Genomic DNA, 19847 nt, shown 5'->3' with positions numbered 1-19847 from the left:
CAGGATTTGGCTTAATTAGGAATGATCTTGTTACTAAGTGTATGCAAGGTGCTGAATGGAGATGGCCATGCGGGAGGAAATTTAATGCTAACGTATGAAGATTGAAACAGCTTACTCCCTATAAGCTTGTCCCTATACCAAATGAGGAGGATAGTATATTTCGACTCCCAAGTAGATCTGGCATATACAGTGTACAGTCTGCTTCAAAGGTCCTTAGAGCCAATTCACAAGAAGTCTCTTGGCATAAACTTGTACGGGATAAGGGGTCCATTCCAAGATTCTCATTTTTTCTGTGTGGTTGTTATACAAGAACAGATTATAGACCAAGGATAGAATGAGGAAGTAGGGAAGTTTAAGTGGTAACTCTGAATGTGTATTATGCAGTGGTGCAGGAGAATCAATGAATCATATCTTTTTTGAATGTCTTATTTCATCTGGAGTTTGGCAGAAATTTCTAAAAATGGTTTCAGTTTTTAGAGTTCCCTTGCTATGGTCAACGGAATTGCCCTGGGTTTGTGGGCATTAGATGTCTACATCCCTTTATTGATAAATTTTGAAGGCTTGCTCTAGTTATCTCTGCGTACTTCATCTGAAAAGCTAGAAAATCGGGTGCTATTGCAAAATGAAAATGTATCTGCTATAGCTATAGTAGGTCAAATTATTGATACCATCTGGTATATTAGAGCCTCATTGAGATATGTGCCAAAGGTTCAGGAGAATTGGTCACTGATTGTTGAGTGGGGTATTTTTCATAATTTTTTTTTTGTCGCAACGATAACATTTGTATAACATACTCTAGTCTAATCTAAAAAGAGGAGGAGCCGACGGACTTTTCCTGTCGGAGGAAGCCACAATTAAGTGGCAAGGTGGAAGGCAAGCGTTGAATCCTTGACCTCTCATCCCCTACCAAGTACCAACAGCCCAAGAGGCTATTGGCAGGGTATTTCCCATAAATGCTTTGATAGAGTTTGATAGTTGCAAAGAAATTTGGGTCTTAAAATTTTGTAGAGACTAAAGGTGCTATCGAATCGAGTCAAACTCGAGTAGCACCATACCCGAGGTCAAACTCAATCACTATTAGTGTTACTTGAGCTTGAATGAGTATATAAATTTGAGCTCGAATTTGACTCGATATAATGAAAATTAAATTTGAACTTGAGAAACTGCAAGCTTTGTCAAGTTCGAGCTATTTGAGCTCGAACTCGAGTTTTTCTTCTCTTGTTTTTAATTTTTTACATTTTAGATTTATCAAATTACCATTTTGCCATCTATCACTTTTTTTACTGAACATTACTTCATATAAATTTATTAAAATACGAATCTATAATAGTCATTTCATAATTAGAATATAAATAATATAAATACTCTTCGTTAAGTAATCGAGCACTTACTATTGATGCTCAAACTTGAACTCAGTCAAATCGAATTCGAGCCAAAATTTTGACCAAACTGCTCGCAAGTTACTCGCAAGTGGTCTAGCTCACCCACACCCCCGATAGAAGTTCATTGATGTACAAATAGCATGTATATGCTACTTTGTATATGTTTCAGTTCTCTATCAATAAATTTTCACAATTTTACTTAAAAAAACATGATAAAATTTCTTTTAATTTAGCTTAAAATATCTAAAGGAATGTAATGTCAAAATTGTTAAAATGCATAACAAGTTTAAGCGCTGGATTGTTCTCTTGATTTACTTCTTTTACACCTCAAACAATAGTATGCAACTATGCATACAATTACCTAGGGATGGCAACGGGGCGGGGTTGGGGCGGGGGACCCCTCCCCCGTCCCCCGCCCCGTTGCCTATTAGTTCCCCCCGTCCCCCGCCCCGTCCCCCGCCTCCCGCTCCCCCCGCCCCGCCCCGCCCCCGCCCCGCCTTGCCCCGCTTCCCCCGCGGGGGCACCCGCGGGGTTAATATAATTTTATTATAATTAAATTTTAATAAATAATCAAGTACTAAAATATCAACACATCACCAAATTATTATTCATTGTAATTTTACAATTGAAACTCATAAAAACAATCAAACAGAAGTTATTTGAATACAATCCAATATGATGAAATAAATATAACTAAAATAGTCAAGTTTTCACTTTTAGTACAAATGCAATCACTAATTCATTATTGTGTTTGTGCTTTTTTTTGAGAAAAAAGTGTTATTCTATTAAGTGTAATTAGAAATTTAGTATAAATGTATTAGTAAATTTAGTATAACTAATTAATAAATTCTATTAGTAGACATGTATAATTATTCATAATATTAGTAGACATGTATCAATTATATTACATAAACTAATATACATTATATAATACATCTAACTAATAATATCATTATCATAAGTTTATAACTAATTAACTTACATATTATATATAATTATATATATATTTATATATATATATTTTTTGTTTTGCGGGTGGCGGGGCGGGGGCATACTCCCCCGCCCCGTTTTCTAAGCGGGGGGAAAAAATTCCCCCCCGCCCCCGCCCCACCCCCCGCCCCAACCCCCGCCCGAGAGCCCCCCGGGGGCGGGGGCACCCGCCCCCATTGCCATCCCTACAATTACCACTATTGAGAAAGAAATGTCTGGGACAAAATTATACCAGAACCATGCCATAAGGACTTTGAGTGTAATTACTACGACTAAAGTAAAAGAGAACAGCACTATAAATAGCTGGAAATCCTGCCGGACTCTCAGACAAACCATCTTCAGCGACTATTTGGCAATCAAACTACAAAATTTGAATCATTGAACACCCCATTCTTGACGCTGTAAAAGGATCCGGTAAAGAACAACAGTCACCATTAGCTTCTCGAATTATTTATTCTACTCAGCTCACATTCTGGTAAAAATTTGATTTTTTTTATGTTATTCTTCTCTTGGATTTATTGTTTTTTCTTATGCGGCTAATTTATTTTCTGATGAGTAATTTTGATTTTAAGCTTGTACTGCTTCATGGGTATTGTATGGATAGGCTACAAAATCAATAGCTGGAATTCTGTGTATGTATTATGGCCACATTTACTTGTCCTGTAAAATTGAGGGGGAAAAGGGGAGCTTTATTTTAGTTTGATTTGACGTAGCTTTAGCACGTTTAAAAAGCAGGTTTTTTTTTCAATGGATGGGTAACAATATGGAACTTTTTTCTTTTACAGAGGAGCTGGTTTTAAAGAACGACAAGGCTGTAAAATGCAGAACTTCAATGTAAACTCCTTTTCTTTATTTTTGATTGCTGATTTTTGGAAAATGAGGTTGTGGATTTGCATTAATTTCAGTTGATATGACATTGTGGGTTTTATTTAGATAATCTTAGTATTAGTATATATGGTGGGCTGATCTTTTGTGTATGGAATTTGAAATTTTTTTTTCCCAGATGAGTTGGTTGAGCAATTGAGGTTTGAGAAATATATTGGAATGGATTTTCATAAGCATAGCAGTGAAGTACTGCCAGAAAGAAGAGTTGCTGTTGATAAATTACAGGGTCAAAGTGACTACAGTTCGCGAAATACTCGCCGAGGGAGGAGGTTTGGTCGTATTTCTGGACGAAGGCTATTGATTTGGGTGTTTTCTCTTGCAGTGCTGTTTTTCATTTATCTGTCTGTTTTCGGCATCCACATGCTACATGGTGAGACTGGAACAATTTTCTCAAAATTTGCTTTCAAAGTTACAATGCCTTTCATTTAAATTGCTTAAAATTTCATCTAAATTTGAGGTACTTGGAGTTCAATATCTTTAAACGTTTGATCAATATTAAACTTATTGGAAAAGATACCTAATGATGCAATCCTTGTTTTTGATGAATGAATCCTGTTAAAGTCTGTCAACCAAGTGGTCATTATCCTGACATTTATAGAAAATAATTTGAAGATCAAAAGTTTTGAGATGTATGTGACTTTCTTTTTCTTTCCTAGAAACTAAATCAGGATTGGACGTGGAAAAAATATGGTAAACTTTTTTTATAAAGATGTTCACAGACATGCCTTGAATTCTGTAATGCAGTGGATTCGAAAGGGGGACCCTCGTCTTTGAGTGAAGTAAAAGGTTCTTTCACACATGTTATTGTCAGGGAAGAGCAAGATAAATCAGCTGGTGATGATGTCTCGAAGCAACCAAGGAAACCCCATAGGGCACGTAAGAGAACTTCAATTTTTCTGTGTATGAATTTTGAGGTTCATCACGTAAGATTGTTTTAATCATTCAGATGTCTAGCCACCTTCTTCTCAGTACGTCTAACTTTTTTTGTTTTTGTTGTTCTTTTGGCCTGGTTCTATGATATTCACCCAAATTTTCATCAGCAAAAGTTTACTGAGTAGTTGGACTTAACTAATAATTTCTCTTTCTGTATACTGAAACTTGCTTGCATCTGATAAAGATATTTCACAACCTCTTAAAGCTACTATAATAGAAGTTTGCAAATGAAAATCTATAAAATAAAGAAAATGAAAAGTCAGTGAGTAGTTTTCCATACTTAATCTGCATGGATTATTATGTGACTGTTAATGTATCATCAAAAACTGAATATGGTTAAATAGAACTAACATTTGACATATACCAAACATACTATGTTCTTAATGCGCTGGGCTCAAAGCAGCAGCTTTGATCTTTACTTTCACATCAGTTGTAAAAGTGAAGTGTGAACAGTGCTGAGAATGGGTACAAATACACTGCAAAAGTAGCATAATGATTTCTGTTCATCATCTGTTAGTCACCCGTCATTTGCTGTTCTGTCTATGTGTATTTCTTGTTTGAACTCCTGTTGCTTGCGCTGTGAATCTTTCCATATTTTGCGCTTGTACCATGTTGGTTAATTTTCGTGCCATTGTTCATTACTTCAACTTTATATTTCAGGGTATTTTCCTTGTGAGGTATCATTTTTAGATTCAGTTAATTATTTGATTGAGCCCAAGGACTCTGCGAACATCACCCAATTCTCAGTGCATTATGTTGAAAGAGAGGAGAGACCTTTACATGATGCATCATTAAAACCCAGATTTGGTGGTCATCAAACCCTTCGAGAGAGAGAGGAGTCTTTCTATGCTAGAAATCAGACAATGCATTGTGGTTTTATTAAGGGACCGGTAGGATTTCAAAGCACTGGATTTGATTTGGATGAGGAGGATAAAAAGTATATGAGTAGCTGTAGTGTAGCTGTTTCATCATGCATATTTGGAAGCTCCGATTTCTTGCGAAGGCCAACCAGCAAACTGGTAATATGTGACTCTTCACAATAATCCCAGAATATTCAGCTTTGGAATGACTTTGTTGTTTGCACAATTGGCTTTACACTTTGTACTGGACTGCGCTATTTATACTGGTGTTGCATATGATTTATACCAGTTTACCAGTATAGAATTATGAACTATTAGACACTGGATGAAACTGTCTGCTTTTACCATGTAAACGTCAACATCACCCAGTTCTCATTGATCATTGCAGATCAGTGATTATTCCAAGAGAAATGTTTGTTTTGTCATGTTTGTTGATGAGCAAACTCTATCCAAACTCTCTGCAGAGGGAAATGTTCCAGATGACAGAGGATATATAGGATTGTGGAAAATTGTAGTTGTGAGAAACTTGCCATACAAGGATATGCGGAAAACTGGAAAGGTGCCAAAGTTTTTGTCACATCGCCTTTTCCCTTCATCTAGGTGAGCCACAAAACATCTATAGTTCTCTGGACCTTCCTTGCCTATTGAAGGCTGGAATAGTGAATTACTCCATTTCTTCTGGCAATCTCTAGATATTCCATATGGCTTGACAGCAAGTTGCGACTTGTGGCTGATCCTATGTTGATCATTGAATACTTTTTGTGGCGAACTGGTTCGGAATATGCAATATCCAATCACTATACTCGACACTGTGTATGGGAGGAGGTACTCCAAAATAAGCGTCTAAATAAGTACAATCCCACTGCAATTGATGAACAGTTCAATTACTATCGGTCCGATGGTCTAGTCAAGTTTGACCAATCAGATCCCAACATCCCTCTTCCAAGCTGTGCGTGCCCTTATTGTCATGTTTCTGCTTCAATTAATGCTTACTCTTTCTTTAAATTCTTTACCATTTGGACAAAATGCTAAATTTGTGTATTCTGTTCTGCTGTAGATGTACCAGAAGGTTCTTTTATTGTAAGAGCCCATACACCAATGTCAAATTTATTCTCTTGCCTTTGGTTCAATGAAGTTGACCGCTTTACATCACGAGACCAATTAAGCTTTGGTTATACTTATTTGAAACTTAAGAGAATGAATCCAGATAGACCTTTCCGCTTATACATGTTTAAGGTGAGATGCCTGCTTCAGCTGTTCCCTTTTTCTCCTCATGGGTGAAGCTGTGGGTCTATTGGAGCCTAATGTTTTAACTAATTTAATTCCGTTTTACCCTTTAGAAGTCTGTATCAATGCTAGAATTTATATCTTGAAGAATGTGTTTCTTTCGCCATAATTTGGCCACGTTAATTCTTCTGTTTCTCTGTGTGCTGCATTATTTCATTATTTCATTCTTGTTTCCAGATGTAGTTTTGCCTTTGAATGTACTTGAATACACGCGTATGTGCTTTAGTGTGTTTAAATTTCTATTAAGCCTTGGAAACAAAAATGAAATGCTCATCACATCCTTTACAAGGTCATTCAACCCTCACTTAGAACTATAAAACACTGCATCTTACTTGTCAAGCATTATATGTACACGCTTACTAGTGAATTATTTCTCACTGATTGATTTTGTCAATATGTTCCTTTAAGGAGTCTGATTGCTATTGCGATCCCATTTGTTTGGATTGCTTATTGCTACTAATATTACTCTGAGATTGTATGTGTTTTTAATTTAAAGTAAATCGACCAGATACTGTAACTATATAACCTGTAAACTATTCATTCAGGACTGTGAGCGCAGGTCACTGGTAAAGTTGTTTCACCATAGAGAACTCTAACCTCCCCCTGTTCATTGAAAGGTAAGGTGTAGTAACGTATTTCTTGTTTCTTCATCCTCAACCTCTTTTTTATAGTGTCTAAATATAGCAAGTAGTGTGATATGACAATTTGCTTTAAAAGTCAAAAGGTGAAAAATCAAACTTCCACTTTGCTGCAAGTGTGATACTTACTGCAGCTTCTTACAGATTGCGTGTCACTTGAATTTCTGACTCCAGGTCTGTACATATGGTGCTCTTCTGCCGTGAGGTTTTTAAATCAACAAAATACTGCAGTGGAAATGTCTTTGGTCAGAAATTCGGCCTAATTTCATATCCCCTTGGCCATTCATCATCACCCATCTTCTGAGGGGCTGTTTGACTAAATGGTAAACTTTGGTTTCCTATATCTCACTTACTATTACAGAATCATCCCTGATGGTTCGACCCTAGTGTTCTGCAGGTTGTCTGCTCAGTTACACGGCGTTTGGCATGCAGAATAGCCTGGATTTGAATGTTTTGAATCATTTTGATCTCTCATCTAAGCACATATACAACCTCAAGTTTTGGTACTTCTTGTAGGCTTAGCACAATCTCCAGATTTCTCAATTGAGTTTTGGTAAATATGATTCAGCTTTGATGGTTTGGTCTCTTACTGGAAAAGTTTCAGTAATTGACTCTTTCCTTGTACATGGATATTACTCTACATTTACTAGAGCAGTAGCAACATTAAAGATCATTACTCCAGGTGCTGGCAATCTTGGAATACTATTACTGGAAATAGTTCAATGAGGCAACCGATGAAGCAGCTACAAGTTTGTTATAATGACACCACACTAAACTGCTCTTAATTACTTCAAAATCTCCTGTCAAAAAATGGAAAAATGACAAGACAAAAAGCTTGGTGATAATCACCACAGTATCTTGGATGTGTTTGGATGGTAGTTTGTTTGTCAAAATTTATTTGATTACATTACAAACACATTTTTCAACAACATTTTTATTCTTGCAATTATTTTTTTTATCTTATATACACTGCATCAAAAAAGTGCTATAGTGTTTTTGGAAAATGTTATTTCAAATAATCTGTTATTCGCCTCCATCATTAAGTATTAAAAGACAAGCTAATATATATATACATATATATATATATAAATATATATAATTTTAATATTTTTTCTTTTCTTTTTTTTCTCAAGAAAAAGATACTTAAGTTTTTGCTTTTATTGTGTGTGTATGTGCTGCAATGTGAAAAAAGACCAAGGTTTGTAAAGACATTTTAACATTTTCCTTTTTCTTTTAAGTAACTTTCAAAAGATTGCAAACAACTACAACAGCCTTAAAACACTACTTCAGGTGTTTAATTCACAAAATTTTCAAATTTTCTTTGTAATTCCGGAGTGTTCAAATGGAAGCCAGCAACAGATGCTACACGCTTTTCAAAGGCGCCTCTAATTTTATACAAGCTGCGCCACGCTTTCAACAACATACTACTAAAGGCGCAGTTATTGGATTTTTAAACGTCACGCGTTGAGCTAGCCATTGTAATCTACATCAAGGAGTCATTCTTTGTTCTTTCCTAGAGCAGGTTTAAAGGCGTGTATAATGAGCCAAAGATAATCACGCCTTTAGAATCGGTACAGTTTTCTCTACTATTTTGATCCTTTCTGCAATTCTCTCATTTCTGAACTTGAAGAATACAAATGGAGGCCTGCAATATCTTCAGAGCTCTTAAGTCCTTCAGTCTCAGGATCCCTCATTCTCGTTCTGTTCGATCTTCGTTTTCACTCCTCCCAATTGCCAAAATTCACACAGGTGAGCAAAGCTCCACTCAAATTGCAATCCCATCTGAAGTAATCCCCGTTTCAAATATAAAAAAGGTTAAAAAAAAAAATAAGAAGAAAAAAATCCAATCTTGGTTGAAATTTGTGAACTTTGTACCATTTGGGAAAGACTAATCTTCTCTTTTTGATTTTTAAGATTGTGGGTTTTACTGCAGTGGTGTTGGCTAATTGGAGTTAAAATTACTGGAAATTTAAGAACCTTTTCTTTTGGATTGGATTTCTGGTAGGAGGAGAAAGATTGGTGAAGAAAGCATATGATGGGTTGCTATTAGACGCTGGGGGTACCCTTTTGCAGCTTCCAAAGCCAGTTGAACAGACTTATGCTGAAATTGGGAAAAAATATGGTTAGTTTATTTTCCTGATGGAATATTTCCAATGTTAAACATGTGATTAGAGGTAAATTATTCAAGAAAACAGTTTTTTTTTTTTTGGGTTGGCATTTTCTTTCTCTTGAAGGGTTGCCTATGAATTGATTGGTGACTGAAAGCATAGCTGATTATTGGCTTGGTTTTGGTTGCAACTTTCTTGTATGTTATTTGGTGATGACAGGTCTTCAAACTACTCCAGCTGAAATAAAGCAAGGTTTTAAAAGAGCTTTTTCTGCTCCATGGCCTGAAAAACTGCGTTACCAGGTTTGCCACTTTTTACAGCTCAGATAATTGACAACCACTTAATTTTCAAATTTTATTGGAATAACAATTTGATGGCTTCTTTATTTGATTGATGCAATATTCTCAACTTTTCATTTCTCCAACTATGTGTGGGTTATCTTTCGGTCATTCGCATGTGCTTCTTGTGCTTATATTAGATGAAATTAAGAAATTTATACAGCGGGGTAAACGTCCAAAAGTGAAAACACTGAAATTATGAACTAATACAGTGGGATTTTCTACTTTGTTGTGTAACTAGTTTGCAGGTATCTTGATGTAACAGAAAATGATCTTGGGAAATCTTTTGTTGCTGTAACAACTAATTCTGACTTTACTAGTTACTAGTCAGTCTGCCACTTGACCGCTACCATGGACACCATCAATCGACCAAAATTATGAACCCTACTTATAAAAACACAGTAATCCTTAATGCGCTGCATAATCTCATATTTGCAGCTATGACAACCTCCCCTGATAAATCCCATAGGATCACACTATACTTCTTGTCCAGCTATGGCTGATTCTGTGTTCCCTTGGCTGATTCAATTTCCCCCTTAACCTGGAGTCCCTGCCCACAGAAATTTACAGAGATTTAGCAAAAAGCTTAGGTTGCACAACATTTCCGAGTAAAACAATGCTTACATTGTGCTTCAGCAATTTACCATGGTGCGTATGATACTTTGGTTTGTTTAAAGTATAAACTTGATTTCCCTTTTTTCCCCTAGCAAGTTGCATTATCTAACCATGGGATAATGGTGGACTAGAAAAATTATATTAGAGGAGGGATTGTTGTGCAGTCACCACATGTTCCTCATTATTAATTTGTTAGAGCGTTCCAGGACAAATGAGTCAATATGTTTCTGCAGGTGTCGTTTAACGGGAGTTAAAATCTTTTTCCCAAAGTAAACGGATAATTCCTAAACCAAAAAGACATCTTTCATGCTGGCAGATATTCGTGTATTTACATGATTGAAGATAAGTGTCCAAAAATTAATTCATGCATCGCATATTTCAGCATGCTATACTCTTGCTTGCCATTGAAACTCATGCTTCCATCATTTTGCTCTAAAATAAGGGGGAAAAGTAGGTGATTGGTCATGGCTCTGCCAATTGTTGTTGATGTCTGCACATAGTTGAAGTAGTTACATCTATGATGGGAACAACAAAGACAAACAGGTTACCAAAAAGAAGTGTCCTTCCAGATATTTTGCTCGCTTTAGGTTTAGTTCTTAAAGTGAAGCTTGCAAGTGCAAACAACCTTTTTTATTTCTCCATCATCATTTTGGCAGTAATTGCACAACATTATACAATTAACAGAAGATGTTATGTTCCTTGACGCATATATAGTAGCTGTAGTTCCCCACTATAAAGTTTCAACTATTGGTTTTATTGACAGATGTTACCTAACTGACAGGGCGATGCGAAGCCATTTTGGAAACTTCTTGTTTCTGAGGCCACTGGGTACAACAATGATGATTATTTTGAAGAAGTTTATGAGGTAATAATTTCTTTGGCTTGAGCTACTTGCAGTATATCCTCAAAAGATTTTTTTATTACTAAGAGATTGGAACAAGTTTAAAAGTCAAAATAATTATCCTTAACTAAATAATACATTTTTATCAGTACTATGCCAATGGTAATGCATGGCATCTACCAGCTGGAGCCTATGAGACAATGTTGGTTCTGAAAGATTCTGGAGGTTATCATCTTTGTCTGTTACTATGTATTAGTAATTGACTGTATCTCTTTTCCTTCTCTTTGTTTCTGATTTTCTTCAACATTATACAGTGAAACTGGCTGTCGTGTCAAATTTTGACACTCGCTTGAGGAAGCTATTGAAAGATCTCAATGTATTAGATCTGTAAGTACCCATGTCACACTTTCCTGTTGTTCAATATTCAAAATAACCTGGATAGGTGTGGTTTTAGCTTTCTCTGAATAATGAGGACTAGGTATTCCATGTCCTGGAATGAAAATTCTAGCCTTTAAGAAGTATGACTCAGGAGTAAATGCCTGTGTCATGTAGGATAGTGGAATGTTCTTCATACGTAGAATGACACTCGTATCATTATGGAAACCCCTGCTCACGTGGGGGAAAGTCTTAACTTTGTTTGCCTTTGGCATTTGAGGTAATTTCCAGGCATGTATGATATGGAATGTGGATAAATTATGTACTTTATTTCACGGTTCATGATCTTTTGCTCTTTTTCAAACAGATTTGATGCTGTCGCCATATCTTCAGAGGTTGGATATGAAAAACCAGATGCACATATCTTTAAATCTGCTCTAGGTATGTGTTCCATGGCATCTTAATTCGAACAAAACATGATGGCAGACAATCTATTTATACATATATACATATATATATATATGGAATTTTCCGATCTCTCTTCTTTAACTGCCTAGTTTCCATAGATTCTGTGATGCAGCAATCCTTGCTTGACTGAGGATCTCCACATCCTTGTTTCATTTAAATCAAAAATTCATTTGTCTAATACCGAAGCATGTGTTGAAGATGTTAGAAGTGGATATGAGGTATATGTATGGTTTGACCTTGTTGTAGATCAGATGTCTGTGGAAGCTAGAAGAGCAGTTCATGTTGGAGATGATGAAAAGGCTGATAAAGAAGGAGCTAATGCTATTGGGATCGACTGCTGGTTAGTTGAAGAATTATCTGAGTCCTTAGACACATCATTTGTTCACCGCGACGTCACTCACACATTTACCATATTTATTACTCAGCAAGATTCACAAAATATTTTCTCGAACGGTTATGATATGTTATTTATCCAATTATTGTTGAACTTTGAAATTTTGTTCTGGAAGTGAATGGTTGACATATTAGTCTAACAATGTACTAATTCTAAATAAACAGGTTATGGGGCACTGATGTGAAGACATTTGCAGATATACAAAGTCGCTTGCTTCTCACAGAAACCTGACTTTCCAAGCATGAAGCAGAGTTAGACCATTTTTTGATGAACCAGAAATGAGAGTAAAAGACCAGAGTGAATGAGTGTTATTTAGCACTTAGTAGAGGTTCCCTGCTCCCTTGCCCTGAGTCCCACATCGATTAGTTATAGTGTGTGTGAGTTCCACTTAAGTTCCATGAGTGCAGCCAGAAGTCAGCAATTGCCTTTTGGTTGTACTTGTGGGGTTAGCTTAGGTATAGTTTGTGAAAATTCTTGCTAAAAGAAATGAGAGTAAAAGAAAAACCAATCTTCATTCATCCTTGTCCTCCTCCTGACGCTGCATGAAGCAAATCTTGGTTCCACTCTCCTTTGTGTTGACAGGACTCGTGCACATTACTACTCTAGTCTAGATTCTTTCACCTTTAGAGTCCAATGGTTTTACTTTGCCAGTGCTTTGCTTTATAAACAAGTTGTCAAGCACAAGCTAGATAGCTGTGCAGTTCTTTTATTGTAAAGTTTTTAAAAGATATGTTAAGTATGAGAAGTTATTTCTTTGATTAAGTTATGTCTCTTTAAATACGTTTTGTTACTGTATCTTGATGTACTTCAATTTATTTATTTATTTTTACATCGACTAGAAATTGTATGATGCCAACTACAATAATCTTCAGAAAAGGGATTGAATTATCCTGCTCCAACACTTTTGGAGAGCAAACCTCTGGTAAGATTGAGAGAGACATGCCTGAGATTCACAAGCTTTGGCCAGAGTCTTTCCATCTTGGTTCTTACTCTCGACCGCCTTTCCCAGCAGACGGAAAGGCACCATTACCCCAGCAGTCCATTCAAAGTAGCGGTCATGATACTTGGTTAAAAGCACAGGATGACAAAACATGTCCAAGATGCACATACCATCACTGCCACAGCCTGTCACATGACTAAGCATCAAAATAAGATTGCATCAATTGTAGACTCCTGCTCTCCAGTAACACTAATACGAAACATGTTTTATTCCATATAACTCCTTAGGTTAAATTTATGTTATGACAAACAAACTCCACGGATACTTGAGATGTAAGTAGAACCATTCCGCACAATTTTATCAAAGGGTGCATTCCTTCAAGACAGATTTCAACATACATATGCAATGCAGCAACCGAAGAAAAGGGAAAACAGAGTACATCATTCTAAGCAATGCCATACAGAAGATTTTCACACTCATCTTTCATGCTAAACAGATCATCCCTCATAATCTCCATCTGACCATGACAAAATATCCTCAATTTCTAGTGATGATGGAATGTTGTCCTTGAACCAACCTACAATTTCCAAATACCTCAGCTCCACTAGCTCAGCTCAATTCAGTCGGGAAAGCAGAACCAACGCACTAAGAAGTTTCAAGTGAAAAATGAAGGACAAACAGTCTTAACACTTCACGAATCCCAACACCTTGAGAACAATATAGGTCGTATGGCTCCTCAACTTTACGAAGCACATCATACACTCCTATAAACTGTAGAAAATTTTGATCTTTGGCTTTTCGCAGACAAAACACATGCAACAAATCATGAATGTGGCATGTCTTGACACCACCTACGGATCTTTGTTGCCCCACCATAACCAAACTTCAATTTGTTAGAGCCATTACATAACCTTCTGCTATTTTCTCTAGGTTCTCTGACTCACTCTTCATCACAAATCCTTATGCGATTTAATCAAAGTACTAGTACATTCATTTGATACTAATACATCGCAACATATGCATGAAATGAAACGAAAACTATTACATCATTCTCAGTAAAACCATACAGAAGATAATAGTAACACTTGAGGCAGACGATCTTTACCATGACCATCCATCTGAATCTCCATCTGACTCCTCCATTTCTTCTGAGATAAGGATTTTCAGATCCTGATTTCCATAGTCTATCTGCTGTTGCTTAATCTCTCGAACTAAATCCCCAGCAGAATAGAGACATCCACGCACCTCAATGAATTGAAGAGTTAAAGTTTCCTGTAAACAAGAAGGGAGCTCTTCCAATTCTGCACAACCTTCCATTATTAATCTCTCAAGACTGGGAAAGTGATCTCCTGATCCCATCCACTTGACAATGCTCAAATCTTTCAATTTCAAGAACTTGAGTGCTGGGAAGAATTCTTCTTCTTCCATGCCTTCCATGTCCCACTCCTTTACCCCATCAGCTTGTCGGAGTAATTTAAGAGCCTCGAGATTTGGTAGCTTTCTGATTGCGGACATTATGCTCCATGAGAAGTCCTCCAGTGTCAACTTCTTAAGATTCGAGGGGAGATGAACTTCGATGGGATGCGCAGTCACTTTACCTAGAAGCAGCTTTAGTGATTCTAGTTGACTCAGAAGGTGCATTGCCACGACCATGTTGCTGTCACTAGTAGATTCTTCTGATGGTGATGGCAAGAGACAGCATTTTAGCTTGCGGATATTTGGAAATTTCTTGATCGTCTTTTCCAAGGTTTTCCCCAGATAAAGCTTTAAAGTGGAAAAGGTATCTAAACTGCATAATCTGGAGGAGCATTCAGTGTCGTCATTGGCCAACCTAAGATCGATCAAAGCACCACGTACATGTAGATGCCCCAATTTCTGCATTTTCACTAAAGTATCTTGCAATAAAGAGAGACCAACACCAGAATCATGTGTTGTCACTAAAAAAGTCTCCAAATTTGAGAGTCTTTCTAGTGAGGATGGAATGTCGCCCCTGAGCCAACCTAGAATTGCCAAGAACCTCAGCTGGACGAGCAAGCTTATTTCACTCGGGAAAGCAGTACCTAGACTAATTTGTCCCAAATCCAAGACTCTTAGAAGTTTTAGGTGAAAAACGAAGGATAAAAGGTACAACACTTCACGGCTCCCAACCCCACGAGAAGCATGTAGTAGAGAGCGTATACGGGGACAAAATATCCTTGATTTCACAAAATGCTTCGGTTGAGACTGAACGGATAGTCGACGCAGGTGCTGTGACTCATCAAATTTGAGAAATCCATCGTAACCTCGTATCAACTGCAGAAAATTTTGATCTTTGGCTTTTTCCAAACAAAATACATGCAATAAATCATGGATGCAGCAGGTCTTGACCCCACCTGTGGATCTTTGTTTCCCCGCCATAACCAAGCTTCTGTTAATTAGAGCCATTATGTAGCCTTCTGCTATTTTTTCTGGGCTCTCTGACTCATTTTTCTGCACAAATCCTTCGGCGATCCACAACCACATCAACCTCTGGATAGAAATTTCGTGATCTTCGCTGAATGCTCCAAAGTAAATAAGGCATGGCTTCAAATGTTCAGGTAGATGTATATAACTGAGCTCTAATATACTCTTGCACTGGTCTGTGGCACCAATCTTCTTGTTTGAATTCAGCCTTTCTGCAACTTCTTCCCAACCAACTCGATCAAGACTAGCAAGAATTCCAGATATGATGACAATTGATAGAGGCAACCCTTTACAATTTTCTGCTATTTGCCTCCCAGGAACTTCCAGTTCTGGAGCGTAGTCATTTTTTCTAATAATTGCCAGCTTCTTCTGTAGTAAATCCCAGCTTTCTGGTTCTTCAAGTGGCCGAAGTCGGTGAGGTGTACCACAAATCCCATGATCTCGACTTGTTAAGAGAATCCTGCTTCCAATTGTGTGATCTGGGAACGATAATCTCAAAGCATTCAATGCCTCAGTGTCCCAAACATCATCCAGAACTATGAGATACTTGTTTCGACTCAAACATTTACGGAGTTTGTCAGCCAAATCATCTTGGTTCATCTCAGAAAATTGAGTTTTCTGGTTAATGCAAGCCAAAATCTGAAGCAGCAAATCTTTCTTGCAATATGTTTGGGAGATACAACACCATGCCCGAATGTGGAAGTAAGATGTAACTTTCGGATCACGGTAAACTCTTCGTGCCAAAAACGTCTTGCCTAGCCCAGCCATACCCACAATGGAGATGATGTCCAGCTGCTTTGGACCGTTTATAAGTTTATCAATTATTGCGTCCTCCTCATCCTGCAAGGCCACCTCAGCTTTATCGACTGTTGAGATACTAACCGATGATGACACCTGGTCGGACGCTCCATTCGTCTGGCTTCTTACTGTTTCCAAAAAATTAAAAAGAGAATGAAATATCACAAATACAAAATGGAGTGCTAACATATTGGATAGAGTTTTATTTAAAATATTATTATTTGAAATCAATAGTGAGATTAAAAATGGGCTAATTGCACTTTGTCCCTTTGAATTTGGGCCCTTGTAACACTTTGCTCCCTAAATTTCAAATATATATACGCTCCATTCCTTGTGGTCAACTTTTTGACGGGGTTAAAATGAATTTATTTTTTTTTAATCAAAGTATTCCTGGTTAATTCTTAAACACACATAGTAATTGTAACATAATAAATACCTATTTCTTTAATAATTGCTAAATGCATTTAAACACAATTATACTATGCATTTCTATCTTTTAACACTAAAATGAATTAAATAATTCACAAAAGGAAGTCTAAACATCTCAATGTGTTTATCTCAATGCTGATAGCACTACTTGTGTTGAATAATATGAAATTAATTAGTAAATTTGGAATGAAAATTATTTGCTTATATTTTTTTTATTATAGCACTTTTTAATGGATTTTATATGAGATAAAAGCATGATTAAAAATAAAAATGTATTGAAAGCGTATTTATTTAATTTTTAGTTTTTTAAATGTAGAATGCAAACAATACAAAGCAAGGTGTGAATGTAGTATAAAATTACTAAAAAGCATCTTATTGACCCGTAAAAATCTGATGAAAGTTGCAAAGTAAATGAAAATTATCAAAACTAATCCATTTACAATTTAAAGGAAGAAAGATAAGCGATGGAAAACTTGTGCAGATGCTTTAGGAATTTTTTAAATTATTTTTTTCCACAATATGATTTTTCAATTCTTTGGTATTATACCACCTTTTATTTTTTAATTATTTAAATCATATGACTTTCTGTTTTTTCTAATAAAATGTTTCATATTATGATTAAAAATATAGCATTATTCTTGAACTATTATGTAAGGGCATTAATATCATTTTGTTAAAATTTTAGATAAAAAATTCATCATTAACATTTGACCTAATCAATGAAGGGGGCAAGGTGTATATATTCAAAGTTCAGGGGGGCAAAGTGTTATAAATGGTCAAGTTCAAGGGGACAAACTGTAATTAATTCTAAAAGGATAGTTAAGAATATAAAAAAGTGTGTTGTGAAATATTATTTGAAATCAATGTACTATCTAAACACTCTCAATTGTGATCCATTCGATTATTGTTGAGATGTTACCTTGTGATGGCACATGCCTCGGAATCTTGGTAGCTTCCTGGGCTAGACTTTTGACGAGCTTAATTTCTCGTGCAATATCATCAAATAACATCAGAGAGTAGAATGAGATATCTCCGGCTAATAAGGATTCGATGACAAACTCTGCCTTGTATGCAACCTCTATAACATGACTCCAAAGGGCATGGGGACCTTCGTGATGGCTGTGTTGCTCCCCATTTTCTTCCAATAATGATCTTAAAGACACAAGATCATCTTTCATCGTCTGAAGTTGGTGCTTTTCACTCTTGATGTGCTGCTCCAAATTATTCTCCAAGAATGACGTTAAGAATGGGGCATCAGCTTGCATCTTTTGATGTCGGAGCTTTTCAAGCCGGATCTGCTTCTCCAGATCAATGATCCAGGATGGCATGTCATAATATGTAAATGTTTCCAAAGGTCGGTCAACTTTAATGCATTGGATCTTGTTCAAGTATGAATTTAAGAAGTCAACTCCACCCTTTGCAAAAGAAAATATTGGATCAACTTCACAGCTTTCCAGTTCCTTCAACTTTTCTAGAACAAGATCGATCAACTCTAATGCATTGGTTGTAGGAAATTTGGACCTTGATGCCGCAGGATACTTTTTCTCAATTTCTGCCTTAACAAGCTTGATCTTCTCCAGTAAACAAAAGAGCTTAAGATCTATTTCCATGGCTGAAGCTTCTCGGATATTGTCCTGATATAGTGAGAAAATTACAATCCCAGCATCATTGACCACAGCCACAATGCGATCCTTGATTCCTCCAGGAAGCCCATCATAATCCTCTTGCTGCTTCATCAAAATGCCTCTCAAGAACTGCAGTCCCTCGTAGAGTATCCGAATTTGATGCTTTAGAGATGAAGTAAACCAGGTAGGACACTTTACGAGAAACTCCCAAAGATTACCTAGGAGAGAACCTACAAAACCCCCCACTATAGACATATTAGCCTTGGTAGACATCCCAAGTGATGAAGACTTAGATTCCAAGATGCTGATATAAGCCAAACGGACTTGCTCAACAACAGGCTTGATCTGATCTTTTACTTCATCAATCTTGAAGCTGATTTCAACAAAAACTTCATTATCATCTCTGAAAAACCAGCAACTGTGACAAAGATGGGCTGCAGACAGAGCCACAACTCCACAGTGCTCCATAAGTTTCCGCTCCTGCTTGCCTTGCGACCTAGCAAAGAGAATGAAATTTTTTAGGAACACTAGCTTCTCTTGCAAGGGCTCCAACAGTTTTTCAAGTTCCGAATCGCAGGCTTCACCCCAATTGAGAATATCCACAAAATTCTCTAGCAAGGAGTGGAAGAATTCCATGAAATCGTCTCTTGGAGGAGCACTGGATTCCATAAATTCTTCTGTTGAAATAGAACTAGATTCCATGAACTCATCTCTCAAAGGAGAACTGGATGCCAATAAGCGATCCAACGTACTGGAATACATTGTCCCGAATGATTCACTTCTCCAGAAAGTCCAGGCTCTCCACAGCCCAAAATCTCTTGTATTCCGTCGGATTCTAGACTCAAAAACGGATTCCAATAAGGAATAAAAAATATGGGCATAGGATCTCCTGATTTCTTGCTTAGAACCCTTTAGAATATCTCCAAAAGTTGAAGCTGATCCAGCCAAGTCGCTGGGGGACAATCCATCATCCTCGAATCCAAGAAGAAGAGAGTAAAACTGCTGCCCATTTTTATGAACAGAATCTTGAAAGTGATCCCAGGAATATCCCAATTTCCAGTAACACAGAAGGAATGTTTTCACTAGCCCAAGCTCCACCTTCAGCTCATTCAAAGCACGATCATACTTGCAGAGATCACCCTGGGGAACCAACAGCCGCAGTTTATCTAAGATGGAATCAATGCAAGTCATCAACTCCATCTGCTTTCTTGTCTTAGACATCCCTATTCCAGTATTCTCAAATTTCTCTCTACCTCTCAGTAAGTGATTGGTTGTTTCTACCTCCCAAGGAAATGATTTGGTAGTTTTCAAAATACCAGTACTAATACATTATTCATTAATTGAGTAAAAAAACAATTTATAAAAAATATTTAAATCAACTTTATATGATCAAAATGTAAGTTTGAAAGGGTACTATCAAACAACAAAGTTTATCTAGTTGTTTATTTTATACAAGCACACCAAAAAGCTCAAAATATTTATAATTTTGCGAACAAAGT

The 19847-nt window shown here is 36.8% G+C and overlaps 3 protein-coding genes across 6 annotated transcripts; 2 read left to right on the top strand and 1 right to left on the bottom strand.

The window, feature by feature from the left end:
* The first annotated feature begins 2754 nt into the window (after window positions 1-2754).
* On the top strand, window positions 2755-7732 carry LOC113781906. 2 transcript variants are annotated; one of them, XM_027327772.1, is made up of 11 exons: window positions 2755-2847; window positions 3158-3206; window positions 3376-3627; window positions 4002-4133; window positions 4851-5209; window positions 5439-5650; window positions 5743-5999; window positions 6108-6286; window positions 6883-6954; window positions 7150-7298; window positions 7373-7732. In XM_027327772.1, exons 3-9 carry the CDS (start codon window positions 3417-3419, stop codon window positions 6931-6933), a joined length of 1401 nt encoding a protein of 466 aa, XP_027183573.1. In that variant the 5' UTR covers window positions 2755-2847; window positions 3158-3206; window positions 3376-3416; the 3' UTR covers window positions 6934-6954; window positions 7150-7298; window positions 7373-7732. The 2 variants fall into 2 exon arrangements, with proteins under 2 accessions (XP_027183573.1, XP_027183580.1); XM_027327779.1 differs by having other exon boundaries at window positions 7363-7732.
* Window positions 7733-8532: 800 nt separating this feature from the next.
* Window positions 8533-12876, top strand: LOC113779274 (haloacid dehalogenase-like hydrolase domain-containing protein 3). Of its 3 annotated transcripts, XM_027324828.1 has the most exons (10): window positions 8537-8724; window positions 8981-9097; window positions 9303-9385; window positions 10818-10901; window positions 11027-11102; window positions 11192-11264; window positions 11620-11693; window positions 11967-12060; window positions 12279-12392; window positions 12601-12876. In XM_027324828.1, the coding sequence occupies exons 1-9, from the start codon at window positions 8613-8615 to the stop codon at window positions 12343-12345; spliced, it is 780 nt and encodes a 259-aa protein (XP_027180629.1). In that variant the 5' UTR covers window positions 8537-8612; the 3' UTR covers window positions 12346-12392; window positions 12601-12876. The 3 variants fall into 3 exon arrangements, 2 of the variants coding, with proteins under 2 accessions (XP_027180629.1, XP_027180622.1); XR_003469468.1 differs by lacking the exon at window positions 12601-12876 and having other exon boundaries at window positions 8533-8724; window positions 11972-12060; window positions 12279-12370; XM_027324821.1 differs by having other exon boundaries at window positions 12279-12876.
* Window positions 12877-12982: 106 nt separating this feature from the next.
* Window positions 12983-19569, bottom strand: LOC113772360 (putative late blight resistance protein homolog R1B-23). Its single transcript, XM_027316952.1, has 4 exons — window positions 17643-19569; window positions 14160-16422; window positions 13365-13429; window positions 12983-13239 (listed from the first exon to the last, which is right to left on the bottom strand). The coding sequence occupies exons 1-4, from the start codon at window positions 19567-19569 to the stop codon at window positions 12983-12985; spliced, it is 4512 nt and encodes a 1503-aa protein (XP_027172753.1).
* Window positions 19570-19847: the final 278 nt, after the last annotated feature.

Source organism: Coffea eugenioides, chromosome 1 (assembly GCF_003713205.1).
Source record: "Coffea eugenioides isolate CCC68of chromosome 1, Ceug_1.0, whole genome shotgun sequence".
NCBI lineage: Eukaryota > Viridiplantae > Streptophyta > Magnoliopsida > Gentianales > Rubiaceae > Coffea > Coffea eugenioides.
The sequence above is the reverse complement of the archived record's forward strand: the minus strand, read 5'-3'. Positions and strand labels throughout refer to the sequence as shown.

Coding starts and splice junctions, on each gene's coding strand:
- LOC113781906 (XM_027327772.1), top strand. CDS start 3,417: ATGGATTTTCATAAGCATAGCAGTGAAGTACTGCCAGAAAGAAGAGTT. Junction 4,134..4,850: donor AAGGAAACCCCATAGGGCAC/GTAAGAGAACTT, acceptor TTTATATTTCAG/GGTATTTTCCTTGTGAGGTA. Junction 6,000..6,107: donor CAACATCCCTCTTCCAAGCT/GTGCGTGCCCTT, acceptor GTTCTGCTGTAG/ATGTACCAGAAGGTTCTTTT.
- LOC113779274 (XM_027324828.1), top strand. CDS start 8,613: ATGGAGGCCTGCAATATCTTCAGAGCTCTTAAGTCCTTCAGTCTCAGG. Junction 11,103..11,191: donor GGTTCTGAAAGATTCTGGAG/GTTATCATCTTT, acceptor AACATTATACAG/TGAAACTGGCTGTCGTGTCA. Junction 11,265..11,619: donor GATCTCAATGTATTAGATCT/GTAAGTACCCAT, acceptor TTTTTCAAACAG/ATTTGATGCTGTCGCCATAT.
- LOC113772360 (XM_027316952.1), bottom strand. CDS start 19,569: ATGTCTAAGACAAGAAAGCAGATGGAGTTGATGACTTGCATTGATTCC. Junction 16,423..17,642: donor GAGGCATGTGCCATCACAAG/GTAACATCTCAA, acceptor TTTTGGAAACAG/TAAGAAGCCAGACGAATGGA. Junction 13,240..13,364: donor CTCAAGTATCCGTGGAGTTT/GTTTGTCATAAC, acceptor GTCATGTGACAG/GCTGTGGCAGTGATGGTATG.